General features: G+C 43.9%; 2 protein-coding genes across 9 annotated transcripts in view; one reads left to right on the plus strand and one right to left on the minus strand.

Moving 5' to 3' along the window:
* SH3BP5 (SH3 domain binding protein 5) overlaps positions 1-12,828 on the plus strand; it is a 52,201-nt gene extending 39,373 nt beyond the window's left edge. For both annotated transcript variants that reach the window (XM_062509180.1, XM_062509188.1), the window contains 5 exons: positions 127-257; positions 4,144-4,186; positions 6,112-6,331; positions 9,498-9,758; positions 10,435-12,828. In XM_062509180.1, the coding sequence (XP_062365164.1) occupies positions 127-257; positions 4,144-4,186; positions 6,112-6,331; positions 9,498-9,758; positions 10,435-10,616 (837 nt within the window). In that variant the 3' untranslated portion in view covers positions 10,617-12,828. The remainder of the gene's footprint in view (positions 1-126; positions 258-4,143; positions 4,187-6,111; positions 6,332-9,497; positions 9,759-10,434) is intronic.
* Positions 12,829-12,974: 146 nt separating this feature from the next.
* The window catches only part of CAPN7 (calpain 7), a 32,193-nt gene continuing 28,529 nt past the window's right edge, over positions 12,975-16,638 (minus strand). For all 7 annotated transcript variants that reach the window (XM_062509166.1, XM_062509117.1, XM_062509155.1 and 4 more), the window contains one exon: positions 12,975-16,583. In XM_062509166.1, the coding sequence (XP_062365150.1) occupies positions 16,439-16,583 (145 nt within the window). In that variant the 3' untranslated portion in view covers positions 12,975-16,438. The remainder of the gene's footprint in view (positions 16,584-16,638) is intronic.

Genomic DNA, 16,638 nt, shown 5'->3' on the forward strand with positions numbered 1-16,638 from the left:
TTTTTTCTATACCCTCACTTTCCTGACATGAGCTGATTGGAGAGATTATAAAGTTGCTGTTAATTGAAACAATAAGAAGTGGATCATTGTGTATTGCTGCTCAACCTGTTTTTCCCCCCCTTGAAGGTCATGGAGGCGGAACAGACCAAAACGAGAAGTGAGTTGGTTCACAAGGAGACTGCGGCCAAATACAATGCTGCCATGGGAAGGATGAAACAACTGGAGAAGAAGCTGAAAAGAGCCATCAATAAATCAAAGTATGTTTTACATTTGGAGAGGATTAGTGCTGAAAACTGTTTGGGGGAGATACCTATTCGATGGGGTTTTTTAACTTGTGAAAGTGTATTGCTCTTTTGGTTCCTCTCTGTGTGTAGCAGCCTCCCAGCACAAGTGGTGCTGGTATTTGTCCTTGTTGTCTTAAGTGTGTTTTGAAACTCCTGACGTGATGGACCTCTGAACTACATGGGATAAGAAACCTTTTCCAAGCAGCATCTTGGTCTTGTTCTAGTGCACTGAACTCCTTGATGGTGTGTTATTTGAGGAGCAGGCACCTGGGATCCACACAGGTGCTGTCTGCAGAACTCTGTGCGTGTTTCACAGCCTAGGATTGTTCACAGCCCTTACTTTTAGTTAGGAGAACAGCAAAGCAAGTGACAGAAAGCTGTCAGGTGTGAGACTCATGCGTGTAAGGTGCTGTACACGAGGCTTGTTTTCTTCCTGCTGCTGTCATGGCAAAGCTGTGTGAGAGCCATTCTTGGGGAAGGAAATACCCTTCAGAATGCATAGCAAAGCAGCTTGTGTCATTAATAATTGTCTCTGCGTTTGCTGTGCAATTTGGCTCTGTTGCAGAGAAGTGAAACAGCTTTTTACTCAGAACCTGTTTAAAATTTTGGCCCTGTTTACAACTAATTCTTAATCCTCTTTTATATTTCAGTCTTTTTTAGTATTTCCAGACTGTGGCTTGTCTAAACAATCTGCTTGCTGTCGTAGCTTTTAATCCCCTCCATCTAAAAATGACTTTTTGGTGAAATCGGTCAACTAAAAATCTATTTTGATTAGTGTTTGCTCAATTCAAGAAAGGATTAGCACTTCTCAAGAAGGATTCAAGCATGTTCGCTGAACCAGTGTAGTGGTGTGACTTCCTAGAATGAGCTGCATGCTGTTTGTCTAGCACTGCATAGGGGCTGTGAAAACCATCATCAGATCACTAAATGACAGATTCCTCTGGATAAGGGCAATATCTGAAAACAGTTTTGGCTGCTGGGAGTTCCTTCCTTGCCAATAAGGTATAAAATAAAGACCATGATAAAGTGGGGTCCTACAAAGCTTTTTATGATGGTGTGGAGCCTGGTGTCCCAGCTGCCTCTTGTGTGACGTGCCTCTGAGTTTTCACTTCTTTGCTGGAACTACCCTCAGAGGGGTGTCTTGTGTCATTCTCCTCAGCCCAAGCTGGTTTCCACTTCTGTGGAGGAATCCCAGTGTATTCCTTTGTCTCACAGCAGGGCTGACTGCAGTATAAACCATCTAGGTAGGGTATTTCGGAGATGCTTTAATAAAGGGTTTGCAGAAATGCCACTTCTAAGCTAGTGCTAACGTGAAAGATGCCTGATGGCATGAATAGTTGTGGATGTTTTGGAACTTACGTTGCATAGGGGTGTTGGAAAGGTCAGTTGTCTCCTAGCATTGCAATTTTCACATAAAGGAAAATTGCAACTGTGCTGAAAACATCAGTGCTGTCAAGTGGCTCCAGAAACTGGGAAATGAGGCTATTGAATTTGCAGCTGTTTTTATTGTAGGGTGTAGCTGGCCTCTAGCTGCTTTTCAGGAAGGATTTAACACCTCCATCCTGCTCTGACTTTCTCCCTGGGTGGTGTGGGAGCACTGGCTGTAACACTTAGGCCTTTCTGGACTTTTGTTCATCTTCTGTTTAAACTTGTGGGTAGACACACTGAATGAGTTGCTCTCTTTTGGGCAGAAAATTATTTGCATTTGCTCCTTGCTTCAGTTGGGATTAAGATGCTTAAAGCATTACTATTTTGAAAGCAAGACATCCTGGAGGAAAGTAATTTAGATTATTTGTTGTGTAAAGTTGATTAGCAAAGGATTATTGGATAGTTTCATTTTGGTTTTGCTTTTAATTTAGTTTTTGGGTGCTTACTTGCTTGTGATCTATGAATGTGCATACAGCTGCATGTTCTTAACAGTTACCAGATCTTCTGGCTCAAATGCCTCTGAGCTGTAGGATAATGAACTCGCCTGTGTTAGTTGGTTTTTGGAAGTCACTTTCTGCTCTGGTGACTTGAGCAAAGTGTCTTTCACTCTTCCGGTGACCAGCTTGAAAAGCACTTTGTCTGTGCAGTGCCCTAGGCTCAGCCAGCCAGTGATGTAGGACACATCAGTGAGCACTTCTCCTGCCCTGCTGAGTTACAGACCAGCCCTCAGTGGTGACAGGGCCATGGATGTCAGGTAATGAAGCGACCCCAGGACATAGGAGTGCCTCCCCTGCCAGTGGCCTGGTTCCTGCTGGCATCAGATGCCCAGCTGTGTGTGAGCCATGAGTGAGCAGGAGTGTTAATGTGCAAGCTCCTGCATGGCAGCCTCGAGCTCTCCTTTCTGTTGCTGATGTGATGTTTTTCCTACCTGTTACAAGTAAAGATTCCTGCTCCTATGTGCACGTGTATGTATTTGTGTATACACACACACGCATGCATGTAGTGTTTTTTCACACCATGCAAACACATGTGCTTGTTGCTGATAAAGAGGGGGCTTTTCCTGAGGTTTGTGGAAGCTGGTGGGAGGTTAGGACTCGAGTCTGGTTGTTCCCTCCCAACTGGCACCAGGGTAAGGAAGATTGAGAATCAGGTCATTTGAGGAGAGCAGGTTTCACTGCTTTTCCTGTATGTGTTTCCCTGCAACACCATTTGTCAGTATCTGTGTGCTACCATTGCTCTGGGGTATGGCTGTAGGAGTCCTTTATCTGTTGGCTCCAAATTCTCAGCTGCAGTGTTTTATTTGGCCTATCAGGTGCATCTGTGTAGCCTTTGGCAGGGTGATGTCCCACTAAGGGAAGGGAGAGATGCATTTTGGCTGGATTGGTGTCACTGGAAGCATTAATACTTGGCTGTGTGCTCCTGGTGATGGTGGAAGGGTGCTTAAAAATATCAGAGTTGGAAATAACCTACTCTTACAGAAACACAACTCACTTATTTTGTGTGTGACTGTGTAGTCACTTCAAAGAATATAGGATCAGAAAGCTGCAGTTTCATACTCCTGAATTCTAGTGCACAGTCCAAAATGCAGCTGCAGTAGGGTTTACAGCTCAGAACAGCCTTGCTGTCAGGGTAGAAAAACAACCAGTGTAGTTCACATTCTATTTCATGTAAAGCCATACCTGATTGTTTAACTCCCCCCTGCCTTCCAGGAGAGCTTCTGAAAGGAGAGGAGGGTAGTAAGCCCTGCTGAAACAACAGGGCTTTTTTATTTTCGTGATTTTTTTTTCTTTTCCTTGTCCTGCTCAGTATTGTATCAGATGGTATTGTCTAGTGGGCTTCAAAATTTTGAGGGTGGAAAGTGGTTTCTAGGCTTTGTACCGTACCTCTTGTACTTCTGTCCCTAAAGCAAGTTTAGGGAAGTGCCTGGTGGGCCACTGTTGGGAAGTGCTGTGTCCTTTTGTGTGGTGCTCTGACCTCTCTTCATACCCTCTCCTTCACTGAAAAATGTAAGAACTGCCCCTGCACCCCCCACACCTGAACACAGACCAGGTTCATCTTCTGTAGGAATTTACATATGCCATGGGCTCAGAAAAAAAGCTGTGTAGAGAGGGAATGCCTATGCCTGAAGCTGGATGTTGCATTTAAATATCTTGCAGAATCTAAGCCTGGAGGAATTATGCTGTCAACTCCAAAAACTGGAATGTTGCAATTTGTATTTAGGTCAAAAGACCCATGAGAAATAGATGCATTAGAGAGTAAGAGAGAGACACTGACAGCATGTGTAGGTGTTCCATCATCTGGATTGTGGTCTCTTGGGGTTGCAGTGATACACAAAATAGCTGTGTTAAAGCTACAAAGAGAGCAACTCCCACACCCGTACAGTGCACTCAGTCCCAGTGATTGTAAACAACTGTTCTTTGTTTTTCCACAGACCTTATTTTGAACTCAAGGCAAAGTACTATGTCCAACTAGAGGTATGTATGTAATTCAGATCCATTTGAAACTCTTAACTGCTTACAGTAAATACTGAAATTACGTCTAAAGTGCTCCAACAACTATATTGTGTTTCTATACAAAACCAATTCAAAACCTCTTGAGCAATTTGCTAAGCACATTTTAAAGATAAAAGACTAAGAGAGTCTTTGTTTTTTTTGTGTGAAATAAGTGTGTTTGAACTCTGTCAGAACCAAGAGAGTACAGTTTGACTGTCTTTGCTTCTTGTAGTTTAATGTATCTGGGATTTATTTGTTTGTTGTGGGTTTCATTTTCTTCGCTCTATGTTTTATGCTTCAGACTGTTTAACTGTTCTTTTATGATCTTTTATGTGATCTTTTATGTTTACTGGTTGGACCAATTAACAGAATAAGTAACCTGCTTGCAGTGCTCAGATATCATGCAGATGTGAATTTCTGATCTGGCATAAGAGGGGTTTGGTGGGATAGGCTTCCAGGGCTTTTTGGCATCTCTGCACTGCATTCTTTGTGGTGCAATGATGCCTGGCCAGTGCTTGGGCATAGCACATGCCTTGCAGGGCACAGTAGCCTTTGGGTGGGCATGGCAAATCTCTATGGGATGGTAGTCCCTGCTGTTACAGCCAGTCTTGGAGCTGCCAGGGATGGTAGGGCAGAGTAGCCCTACAAATTCAAATGCAAGAATCACTCTCTTTCTACCTGTGTGACTTTTGCTGCATGTGGCCCCCAAAACTGGGAGCCTGGCTCCTCAGAGTTGCAGGGTAGTGGCCAGTGCTGTTGTGTAGGATGGGCACAGGGTTTAAGTGGAGCACATTGCCTTGGACTGCTGGCTATGGGTGCAGGAAGGCTCCAGTGGGATGCTGGATCAGGAGCCTAGCTAGAAAAGGATTCCCATTCCTTGTCTGGCATGCAAGGCATATCCCACAAAGGTTTTGTGAGCCCTTTCTTGGGCTGCCTGAGATTCAAAAGCATTTTGCAGTCCTCAGAGACTCTGGTGTGCACCTTTTTCCTTGCCAGGTTCCAGGCTTGGGTGCTCTGTCCTCCTCTGCCTTGCCTGCGGGCAGCTGCTGCTGTATCAAGCCTGCCCTGGGCTGGGTGCCAGCCCAATAATCCCTGCTGCCTAGAAGCATCTTTTGAGAAATTCCCTTTTTTCCATGGGCAGAGGTGCACTGTTTGTGGGCCTGTTGCTTCTCTGTGGCAGCTGCTCAATGCCTTCTTGAAGCAAGGTGATTGTGTAAACTGTATGAAAAAAAGCACAGATTGCTTTGCTTTTAATGCACAAAAAGAAAAAAAACAAAAAAGCCAGCACTGAGAGAGCTACAGACTCACAAGCAGTGTTTCCCCTTTGTGAAATAGGATGTCCAACACTCTTGCCCTTGCTGTAGGCGGTGGTGTTTGTGCCTGGGGACACAGGAACTGCTGTATTACAGCTGTCAGGGTTGAGGTTTGCTGCTTTCTGCTCTGCAGGTTTAGTGAGCAGAAGTGACAGGTTTGGTGCTCAGCAGAGAGTGAGGCTCAGCTGCTTCAGGGGTGACCCCCAGCCCTGCTGTGCCAGCAAACCTTAGGGGTGTTTCTGGTGGCATAATGTAGAGCTGTATTCCTGTTAAGGAGAGCTCCTGCATGTTCACATCTGAACAGGGCCTTTGCTCTGTGCTTAGCCATGGGCCATGACCACATTCCTGAGGCAGTCCCAGCCCCTGGCTCCTGTAGTTGGCCTTGCTGTTATCTCCTTCACAAATGCCACTGCTTGTGCCAGGTTGCTTCTGAATTCTGAACTCTCCTATCCCCTAGATACTATCCCTGGTTTGTGCTTGCCTGTGCAGAGCCAAGGCACCTGGACACGTAACAGGGAACTGTGTGCTGTGCCTTGTTTGTAGTCCATTTAATCCTTGTTTGAAAGTCCATCTAATACCTGTCTCCCTTGTTAGCAACTGAAGAAAACAGTGGATGACCTGCAGGCCAAACTGGCCCTGGCAAAGGGAGAGTATAAGACTGCCTTGAAAAATCTGGAGATGATCTCAGATGAGATTCATGAGAGGAGAAGGTCCACTGCCATGGGGCCCCGAGGATGCGGAGTGGGTGCTGAGGGGAGCAACACATCTGTGGAAGACCTGTCAGCGAGTAAAGCAGAGTCAGACACCATCTCCAGTGAGTACAGAGCACTGTCGTGCTTGGGAATATCCCATGGGCATTGTTAGAAATGCTGACGTTAAGGTTGCTCTGTGTATTCTGCAGTTTTGAAATTTGCTGGCTGTTGTGGGACTGTGGCTAGGTTGTGATGCTTCTTGTTATTGCAGGAGTTGATTACATTCTTTAATAGGCAGTTTTCAAGGGAAAGGGTAATGAGTTAAAGTGCATCAGCCATTCCCTTAACATCCCTGTAGTTTTTTGTACAATGCTGTATGAAAGGAGAAAAATTAACACACTTCCAAGTGTGTGTCTAATTTTAATCCAGTGGTGCTGCTGGCAGGGACTCACCTGGGGTGGTCGCAGGCTGTCACAGATTGTTCAGCCAGTCTGGGAACAGACCTTTTGGATCAAGTGCTTGTCTTCCCGTTCTGGGCCTGTGACAGAGAGAGCTGGAGTTGTGGCTACAGTAGTACAGAAAGGTGTGATGCTCTCATGGAAGCGTCTAAGGGTAAGCCCCTTTGTGCTGCAGTCTTTTCCAAGGTGTGATTTCAGCAGAGCGTGTGTGCTGTGAGCAAGGGAAGTGAAGAAGCAGCAATATGCTGCTGCAGTGTGCTGAGGGGCTCTGTAGGAGAAATAGGTGACAGCAACGACCTCCAAGGAAGCTCCAAACAAGCAAGGTAACCTCTGCTTTCTGGTGGCACATGGGGACCTTGTGTTGCAAAGTGAGTCACAACCCCATGTGTTGTATGGTGAGTTTGCATTTGTCCTGGGTCTGGATAGATGGACAGATGGACAGTGGATAGATGGACATTACACGTGGCCTACTTTTGCCTCCTTCCTGGAAACTTTTTCCCCTTTTTGATGCAGAAAGTCTTTTTCTTGTTGCCCAGTCCCACAGATTCCAGTTTAATTTGTATTTGAGCTTTGTTTCTGCAGGGAAAAGTCAAGGATCAGAATTGCAGGAGTTCATGATTGCACAACCCTGGTGCCCAAAGGCAAAAGATGCAATTTCCCCACAGACACCAGTGTGTAGTGGCACTGAGGCCTTGTAGGTCCATGGTACAGCCTTGTGTGAGCCGTGGGAGCTGGGAGGCAGCCCTGGGCTGGTCTCCACCCTCTGCAGCAGTGGGAGTTTCTGCTCTCTCACTCAGTACTGTGTAGCTGGGACCTGACTTGCAGCAGTGAGTGAGTGCCATGTCTGGACAGCTGAAGCAGCCAGTATGGCTGCTTATCTTCTGCCACCCTTATTTCCTGAGGTTAACCCTTTCCAATCTAGGCAGGATTTGCCTCTTTTGGATACCCTTCTGAAAACCTTAGGTATAACTGAGTTTTCAGGGTGTTTTGTGCTGAAAGAGTTCAGGGACCTGGGATATAGGGGCAGAAAGAGTCAGGAAACTTAGTGTTAATTAATATTAGTTGTTGGCTCCCCTGGCTGCTGCTGAGGCTGCAGGCAAGGAACAGCAGTGTGGGCTTATCCCTCTCTTAGAATTGCACAGTCTGATGTGAGTGAAAGGACATCAATTTGTGCGTGGTGCCAACACAGAACTGGGTTATGACATGACAGGACTTGCAGCCTGGATTAAATAATAAAATAACCTGGATTAAGTTCTCATTGTAATATGAGGGGAGCTTTCCACCAAGATCCTTTTATATCTTGATTTCTGCCCGCCAGAGTTGGATACAACACCTCGTCATCAGTGGGAGTTTCTTGGCCCTTGTAGATGCTCCTGTGCATTGCAGTGAATTTAGATGTGAATAGGAGGGTACAATTTCAGTTCTGCTGCCTGTGAACTCCCTGATGTCAGCGCTTCTTGCCAAGCAGAGGAGTCTAATTGGAAACATCTTTTTTGCCAGACCTTTTATTGCTTTTGCCCACTGCAGACTTATCAGTATTTTCCACCATATATTGATAAACGCAGCAAGTGAGAAGGCCCCTCTGCAGTCTTAGATTTGATTTCGTTGAAAACAAAACAGGAAGACCCAGTACACAAGAAAAGCTGTCTCTGAGTATGAAGTGCCCTGGAGAGGACTCAGGAATATGGATAATGTTATCCACCTTAATGTTTGAAGCCTTTTGGGTGAATTTTGCAACGTGTTAAGTGCAGTTCTGCAATCTGCAAGTCCAGCAGAAAGTGGTCGACCATCTCTGCCATAACCATGGCAGTAGCAGCCTCTGTTGGCACCTTTGTGTTTGATGGGTGCCTCCGAGCCCCAGGCTGCCAAGGTGACATGAGAACTTCTTTGAAGCTCCTCCTTTGAGCCGTTTTGTTAATACTGCTGCTTTGCTCCTGCCGCTCTTCCAAGGTGATTCTGAGCCTTGCTAACAATGGCAGGAATCACAAGGAGGAGGAATTGAAGATAACCTCAGGTCACTGTGGGTGTCCTGCTGCGTCTGGGACTCCTTCAGGCCAGTGTGATTCCAGCACACACTTGGCGTGGTGTAGAGGCTGACGTGTGTAGAGAACCTTCTGATCCCAGCGGGACTTCTGTGTGCAGGAGTCTTTGGTACCCATCCTGCAGTAAGCCTCTGAAGTGTGTTGAATTTCAGCAAAATCTACACCCTTGTGTTGCACAAAATGGAGCCTTCTTTAATGGATTTCTCCTGTGCTTGTTCGTACGGACCCTCCAGCTTAATCTAGACAGACAGTTTTGAGCAGGTTTGCTTTAATTAGAATTCAGATCTGAGCCAACACGTGCAGGGAAAAGAATATATGTTATTATTTTTTTTTTTTTAATTTGGTGGTGTTTGGTGATCCTCACTGAAAAAGAAATCTTGGGACCTGTGTCTTTCTAATTAGCACCTTAAATAACCAGGAGGCTGCGCTGGGATCAAGGTAGTGCTGGGGGAGGCAGATACAGGGAATTAGGCTCTAACCTAAGTTGTCTTCTGAAGATTACGAGTGAACAAGGCCAGCAAGGCCACTGAAAATCCAAGAGCTTCTTGGCATGAGGGGCAGTAGCTATTGCAGAGCTGGCCTTGCATGGCCTGGCTGGCAGGTGTGCTGCTCCTCAGGGCAGAACCAGCTTAAGGCTTTGCGCAGGGGGCAGAAGACCAGAGGGGGCAGCCCATGGGTTAGCAGTGTGTCCAGGTATGGGAGGTGCAAACCTGAAAAACTGCCTTTGCCTGGGAAGGTGCAGGAGGGGAGGCCAAATTCCTAACTGGAATATTCTTTGAACATTGCAGTGGCTTCAGAAGTGTTTGAGGATGATAATGGCAGCAGCTTTGTGTCCGAAGAAGATTCAGAAACTCAATCAGTGTCCAGCTTCAGCTCTGGTCCTACGAGTCCCTGTGAGGTGCCCACTCAGTTTCCTCCTGCGACACGACCTGGAAGCCTGGATCTGCCCAGCCCTGTCTCCCTCTCTGAGTTTGGGATGATCTTCCCTGTCCTGGGCCCTCGGAGTGAATGCAGTGGGGCCTCCTCCCCTGAGTGTGAAGCTGAAAGAGGTAGGTGCAGCTGGATACACCCTGGGCCAGAATTTTTCAGCTTCATAAAGGGAGCAGGAAAAGCATCCCAGCTCCCCTAGGCATATGGCAGGGAATGCTGAGCTGCTGGCTGCTTTTTTGGGGAAGGTAATTGTGGAAGGCCCTGTGTCTCAAAGTTAACAGCGATGTCTATGATGTATTAATTACTGTTCTCCGGGCTGGGAACGTTCCCCAGTTCTGTCTTAGTGCACGGGTTAGAGATTTCTCACTAAATAAGTGAGCAGTGGGATTCTCATGGTACATTTATTTGGAGGAAAATCTGAGTTCACTTATTTAAATTACTGTACTGCTCTTTGAAAATCTTGCTTTCCAGGGGAAAATAAGCCCAAGATCCTCACAAAACAATAACATGCCAGAAGGAGCTTCTTGCAGGCTCTCTGCCAGCCCTGGCTGACTAATTCAGACTAGAGGATTACTACTGCCCTTGCCTGCTCCATCCTAAGGCTGTTCTGACTTAATTTTCTGATGCAGTGCACGAAGTAAGCATGGCTTGGAAGGACAGCTTGGTTTTGTTAAAGCATCTTGTTCCTGTAATTTCTGTGTGCGTTGGCAAAGGAAGCTGCAGAGACACCTTCTTGAAGCTTAACTTGCAGAATGAAATCCGGGTTTAACATCCAGTTTAATCTTTTCTTTGCAGGGGATAGGGCAGAAGGGGCTGAGAACAAGACAAGCGACAGAGTGAACAAGAATAGGAGCAGCACCAGGAGCAGCTCCACTGAAGGGCTGGCTCTGGATAACCGAATGAAGCAGCTCTCCCTTCAGTGCATGAAAATCAAAGAGGGAATATGTGCGGGCAGGAAAGCTGCCCAGATTGGTTGAAGCCTTCTCGTGCCCCGTCCTGAATAATGGGAGTCTAAATATTTATACATGAACTTCTAAGTGTTTGAAGAACGTTGTGCCAATAATATATGCCAAATCTTATGCGTTTACTCTGAGAACTTAAAAATGCACTAAGAAGTTTAATTGATGGGGAGGGCTGAAGTTTTTATTCAGTAAATCCTTTGTAGGCTGGACAAGTTATCAAATGTTTAAGGTGTGCTCATATTTCACAGACTTTGTAAATTGTTTTGTAGCAGCCTGGCTGAAGCAATAACTAGTAATGTTCCCGTGTAAATTCATGCCAATCGGGGGCCTGAAATTCAAGCCAGACTTTTGCAGAGAGCGGTTTGGCTTTGGTTTTGTAGAATGAAATGCTCTTTAGATACAACCAATCTCTTGACTACAAGTGGCATAATCTTTAAACATCTGTATTGGTCTGTATTATGCTGAAACTGCAGAAGTATTTTATATACAGGAAAGCTGTTGCATGTGTGGGGTCTGAAAGCTTTCACTCTTCCCTTGGTGCTCACAGAAAAGATAAAATGAGTCATGCCTCTAAAAGCCTATAAAACAGATGGATGACAGGAAGGGAATGGTAACGCCCAGAATTGGGAGGCCCTTTCTAGACACCTTCCCAAGTCTGGCTTGGACTCCACAGGTGATTGCAGTGACCAAAAAGAGTTGATTGGCCCCTTGCCCTTCTGCTTCCCTGAGAAGTGAAGTATTATTTTTCAGCACTTTAAGTGTTTTTTATTTTGTTTTCTTTTTCCTCAAAAATGGGAGTCATAGATGTTTTCAGGATGACTATGATAAGGGGCTTGCCCTTGAAATATGCATGAAGAAAAGGAATTGCCAGTGTAGATTGACCATGTGTTATTAAGCTTCTCTGTAGGTTGTACTGTGTGGGGATTTGTAACTGTTAATGGGACTTGGGATTTTAGTATGCCCTAGACAAAATGTTCAATAAAACTAGAAAGGGCACAGGCATGTTTTGCCAGCAGCTGTTAGGCAGTAGTAGTGTCTGAAAATTATACTAATAAGTGGTAGTGAAAATCCTAGGACTCCTTGGTTTTGGTGACTAAGCATTTCTGAAAGCACCATTTTATCTAAAATGTCAGTTTGTATTGTTAATTTGATGGGAATCTTAGTATTGCCCGAAGTATTTTCTATTCTATGTTTTTGCAGTCCTGTTGTATTTCATCCCTGCCAGAGCTTGTGTATCTATTCTCAAAGTTAATGTAAAATTATTCACACTACAGTAAACATTTTTGTTTTCCACATTTTCAGTCTGTGCAAGTGAAGTTGATCTCAACTGCTAGGAACCAAATCTTCTCACAGCAAGTTTAGTCTCCAAATATCCACTTCCAGCTGAAGACTGCAGGCTGAGGTCACTGGTGTTAGAATCCATTGCAGTCTGTGGACAACTGGTGCCTCTTTCCAGCTTTCCCAATCCCTGCACATGGGGCTCACTTTTTATTCTGAACTGTCCCACAAGACCGGAGCTTTAGTCAGGTTCTCCAAAATCCCCTCAGTGTGCAGGAAGATGGAGGTATTCTGTTATGTAAGACCTCTGTATCTAATGCTGCTGGAATGTGCTGTAAAGCTGTGCAGAATGGGAGGCAAAAAATCCTGTTTTCATAAAAAATAGATTCATCATATTATAGCAGTTAAGCTGTAACTGTGTTAGACATTTATATGTTTACATCTTCTGAAGACCTTAAGGCTGAAACCTTTCACTGCCAGCAGTTCCCAGCCCCATAAACTGTTTACAAAAGAAATCTGTGGTTCCAGCTTCTGATGTGACCATTACTTGGGAAAAAAGCTGGGATAGAGAGTATTAAATGTGCAAAGCAGTACAGGAGTGCCACATTGTATTAAGTGTTCTTACTTAAACTTTCATAGCTGAGCTATTGTCTGTGCTGCATAAGGTTAGAAAAACTAGCAGAGGTCTCTGTGGTTGAATCTCACTTCTGTAGACCTCCCAGTCAACACCTGTTATATTTTCCTGGGTTCTTTGGATGGTTGTTTGGGTGGTGATTTTTTTTTTTCCTTTTTTTTAAACCTCTTCTGCTATTGATTTTCTTCTCATCTTGCCCCTTCTGACTGGAAACCCAAACTTCCCATACTTGGGCACAATGAATTAATTTTGTGTGTGCGCTGCCTTGCGTTATGTTGTGACTGAGTTCAGCTCTCAGCTGGGTAAAACCATTGATCTGAACTGTGAAGGGGTGTGGAGCTCACTCTGCCCTTCCTTTTTGGCCACCCTGTTGCAAGAGTTGCTGAAAGCTCACAGTGCAGCCCTGGACTTGGCAGGTAAATCACCCTTCAATAGTGCAAGCAAACAGGCATAACTGTGTGTCTAATAAATTAATGGAAAACTCATTTTATTTTAAACTTCATAAAAGCCATAATTATGACAGACTTAAATGAACATACATTGCTGTGGAGTACAAACAAATGAACGAGTTTTTTCCAGTTACTTTTTACTTAAGCTCTTTGTGGATTCTGAAGATGGTAACTGCCTTCATGGGTATAAAAATAAGCCTCTGGTTTATCAAAGTAGACATGATTGCTTCAGCTGCCCTGATGTGAGAATGTATAAAGCAAATGTTAACCTAGGAGTTCTACTTCTCTTTGGTATTATCAAACAATTTCAGTGTCCTTTTAGATGATGAAAACCTCTACTGTATGTACACAAACTTAATTCTAAATAGATGGCTGTTCAAAGGCTGCAGAGATAGTGTGGTTAAGTGTATAATTACTGTACAAAATACTTACATGAAGCTTGCAGCAGGAGACTAGGACTGACCTCAGACTTACAGTCTGGGGCAGCTGGGATAGAAGCTATTCATACCATTAATTCATGGTACTACATCTCACTGAATCTTTGAGAAGTGAGAGATGGGATCAGCCAAGGGCTAACCTGTGTCTTCCTACCAAACTATGTTCTCTGTCCTATGGCTCAAAAAATGCTAAACAGTACAGGGGGAAGAAAAGCTTAACTTAGTGGCCTGAGGTCATGTTAAAATCTAAGGATCAGTTCACTTTGCAGCAAGTTTTCCAGACTTCACTTGTGGGAAAAATATAAAAGTATGAATTTGACAAAAAATATCAAACCAGATCCTAAATGCTTACATCAACATTTTTCCTTAAGAAAAAAAGGGCAAGAAAACTTTGTTGTAAAATTAACCTACCATAACCAGAATCACTAGGCTACAATTTGTATGAATATTTTGTAGTACCTCTTAAATACTTCACCTGAGTGTTCTGTCCTATATCTGAAGGGAAGTGCACAGTGATGGCATTCTGTAAGCCTATGCAGGTGCAATATTTGAATAAAATTTGCTTTATAGATCTAAGATTGACACTAAGATTAAATCCTGTGCATTAATGGGGCTCATCCCAATCTACTGACTGGTCCGAATGTGTAAGAAATACTGGTGTATCCTGGTGGGGACAGGATCCTTTGGCCTTAATGCCTTTGCCTGGCATTAGGAAAGCGAGTACATTTCTTACTTCAGTTCAGTTCCGTTTAAGTTGAGCACAGTAAGGAAGCTGAGCCTTATGCTTGTTTCACACAGCATAAGCTTTGGCACTAACTTGTGCTCAGGGGGGAAGAAAAAGAAAAACTCCTTCCTGTCGAGTCGAAACCAACTACTGAAGAACAACAACAGATTTTCCTGTAGGCAAGTCTACCAGCTTGATCTGAAACAGCAGAGAATGTGCAAGAACTTGGTGCTGAAAACTGGCACTTCTGGCATTTGCCTTTTGTACTGCCAAAAAGAGACTCAGTTGAGACTTCCTCACTACCTCTGACGTTAGAGGTGATAAGATACATGGAGGACTCCACTGCTACTCTGGTTCAGCCTCAGCTAAAAAACTTCACAGAGGGCTGTAGGGAAAATGGGAGTTGAATGAAATTTTCATATTTTAGTGATGAAGCAGTCCTTGGCACATACTCCAAAAGTCAAGCATAATCACAAAGAACCGAATTGGTTTTTTTCTTATCTTGCACCCATGCTATTCCTTCTGGTGCTTTATGGCAATAATCATCAGAAACTTTCCTGCAAAAGAAGGTAAGTCACTCTGTGACAAACTTGTCAAGAATTCCCTAGCCCAGATGGTCTCTGAGAGAACTGCAATCAGCAAGGCATGTGTTTTCCAAGGCAGAAGCTATCAGTACCCTTTGAGCACCAGACACTCGCTAAGCAGCTGTCTGATGAAGGAAATGAAACAAAAGGTTCTCCTACTCTCTGGGGAGGACTACTAGCAGATTTCTATGGGAATAATTTTAACCCACCAACATTTCTGGTACTACAGCAGAACGTGTGTTCAGTTTCCCAATGGCCAAGTGACACCTGTGATCTAAAGCAAGATTTAAATGCTACCTTTTTGCTTGGAAAACTGCCAAATCAGTGTGAATGGCAGCAAAATTCCCATAACTCTTTTAAAAATACTGTCTCCCTCAACTGTGAAATACTGTAAATTTTGTAAAAATGACAGCATTTAATCCATTTCAGGATCTGTGAGGCAGTTGGTATTAAATAAAAACTTCTCATGTTGAATCCTCTTCAAATAAAATGTATACAGATCTATAAGAAGAGCACAGACCCAGGCTTCTATAAAGTAACTTGTTCTGCATTAATCCTATCGGCACCATTTTCCTTTTTTTTTTCCTTAAAATTTTTTCTTTAAAAGTTTTCTGACCCAGCTTCTATCAGTGACACTGGCTGTGTACTCAATTCCTTCACTGACTTCAACTTACATGGAAAAAAATATCTTTTCAAAGGTATCTTGCATGATGGAATCAGTAAGTGCATTCCTTGCAGCTGTGGTGTACTGGGGGAGAGGTTTAAATGATCCTTCCCTACATGAGACATACTTATAAAAGTGATGAAAATATGTCTTGGCTGAGTTGCTGATGGCGGGCAATTTCCCAGCTCTCTGCACCAGCAACTGAGACTACCCTCAGTAGAAACAGTGAATTTTACAGGGGCTCTTCAGATGAAAACCTTTCATAGCTGCTTGAGAAAAGTTGTGCTGCATTGCCTGGACACCACTGCTGGATAACCTCCCATCCTTCCTGCTCATCAGGCTTAGCCTAGGTCTGGCAGATGGCAGGAAGAAAGTCATAGAACCTCTATGTACTGAAGCCATACAGAGATGAAGTAACAGCTCTGAAAGTACATGTTAACATGAGCAAAGTAATTGCTGTGGTTTTAGAAACAGCTAAGCTGGAACCTTCTTTTTCCTTTACTCCTATATACATATTCCAGATAAGATGATACATGGAATACAATTGGCTCAGCAGTAGTACATTTACATTTAGATGCGAGAACCAGTTCAGTGCTGAAAACATTATAGATAGCAGCACAAATATGTAATAAAAGCTATTTGGTCCTGAGACTGAATAAGCAGAATACACAAGAATATTTTTTTCTTACATACTTACTTTTAAGAATAGAATCTTTAGCCCATATGTATGCTGGGAAGAGGAAATTTCAATATTAGTTTTTCTTGTAACTCACTAAACTTTGATTCAAAGTGTGGAAAAACTGCAATAAATTGACTTCTGGTGGTTTGTTTGAATATCTGCATTTCATCCTATTCCCAAGCCAGTTGAACAGTGTTCACTCCTGGACCATAGCAGCAAACCCACAGCTAACTGCCTGCTACAATTAACTGGCAATCCATGATTCCATGCTTTTGGCTATAACTCAGGATGCAATTTTTCTTTTGTGGATGTGTAGTAAGGGTTCTTCACCTGTTTGTTGGACAGATCAAAACCATCTCCTTAAACAGCACTGCACAGTGCAGTCTCCTCACTGCAGCTGTGACACCTTAAGAGGAGTAGTACTGTTAAAATCTAAGAAGAAAGGGCCCTCTTGTTGAGGCAGGAATGTGGTGGGAATAATGTTGTAAACTCCAGCAAATGTGTTCTCCACTTCCAAGTAGCAAAATCCACACCTATGATAAAGAAAACTACCTGTTAGGAATGGGATCCAAAGTATGTTTCAAACCT

The sequence above is a fragment of the Cinclus cinclus genome, chromosome 1 (assembly GCF_963662255.1).
Source record: "Cinclus cinclus chromosome 1, bCinCin1.1, whole genome shotgun sequence".
Taxonomy (NCBI): Eukaryota; Metazoa; Chordata; class Aves; order Passeriformes; family Cinclidae; genus Cinclus; species Cinclus cinclus.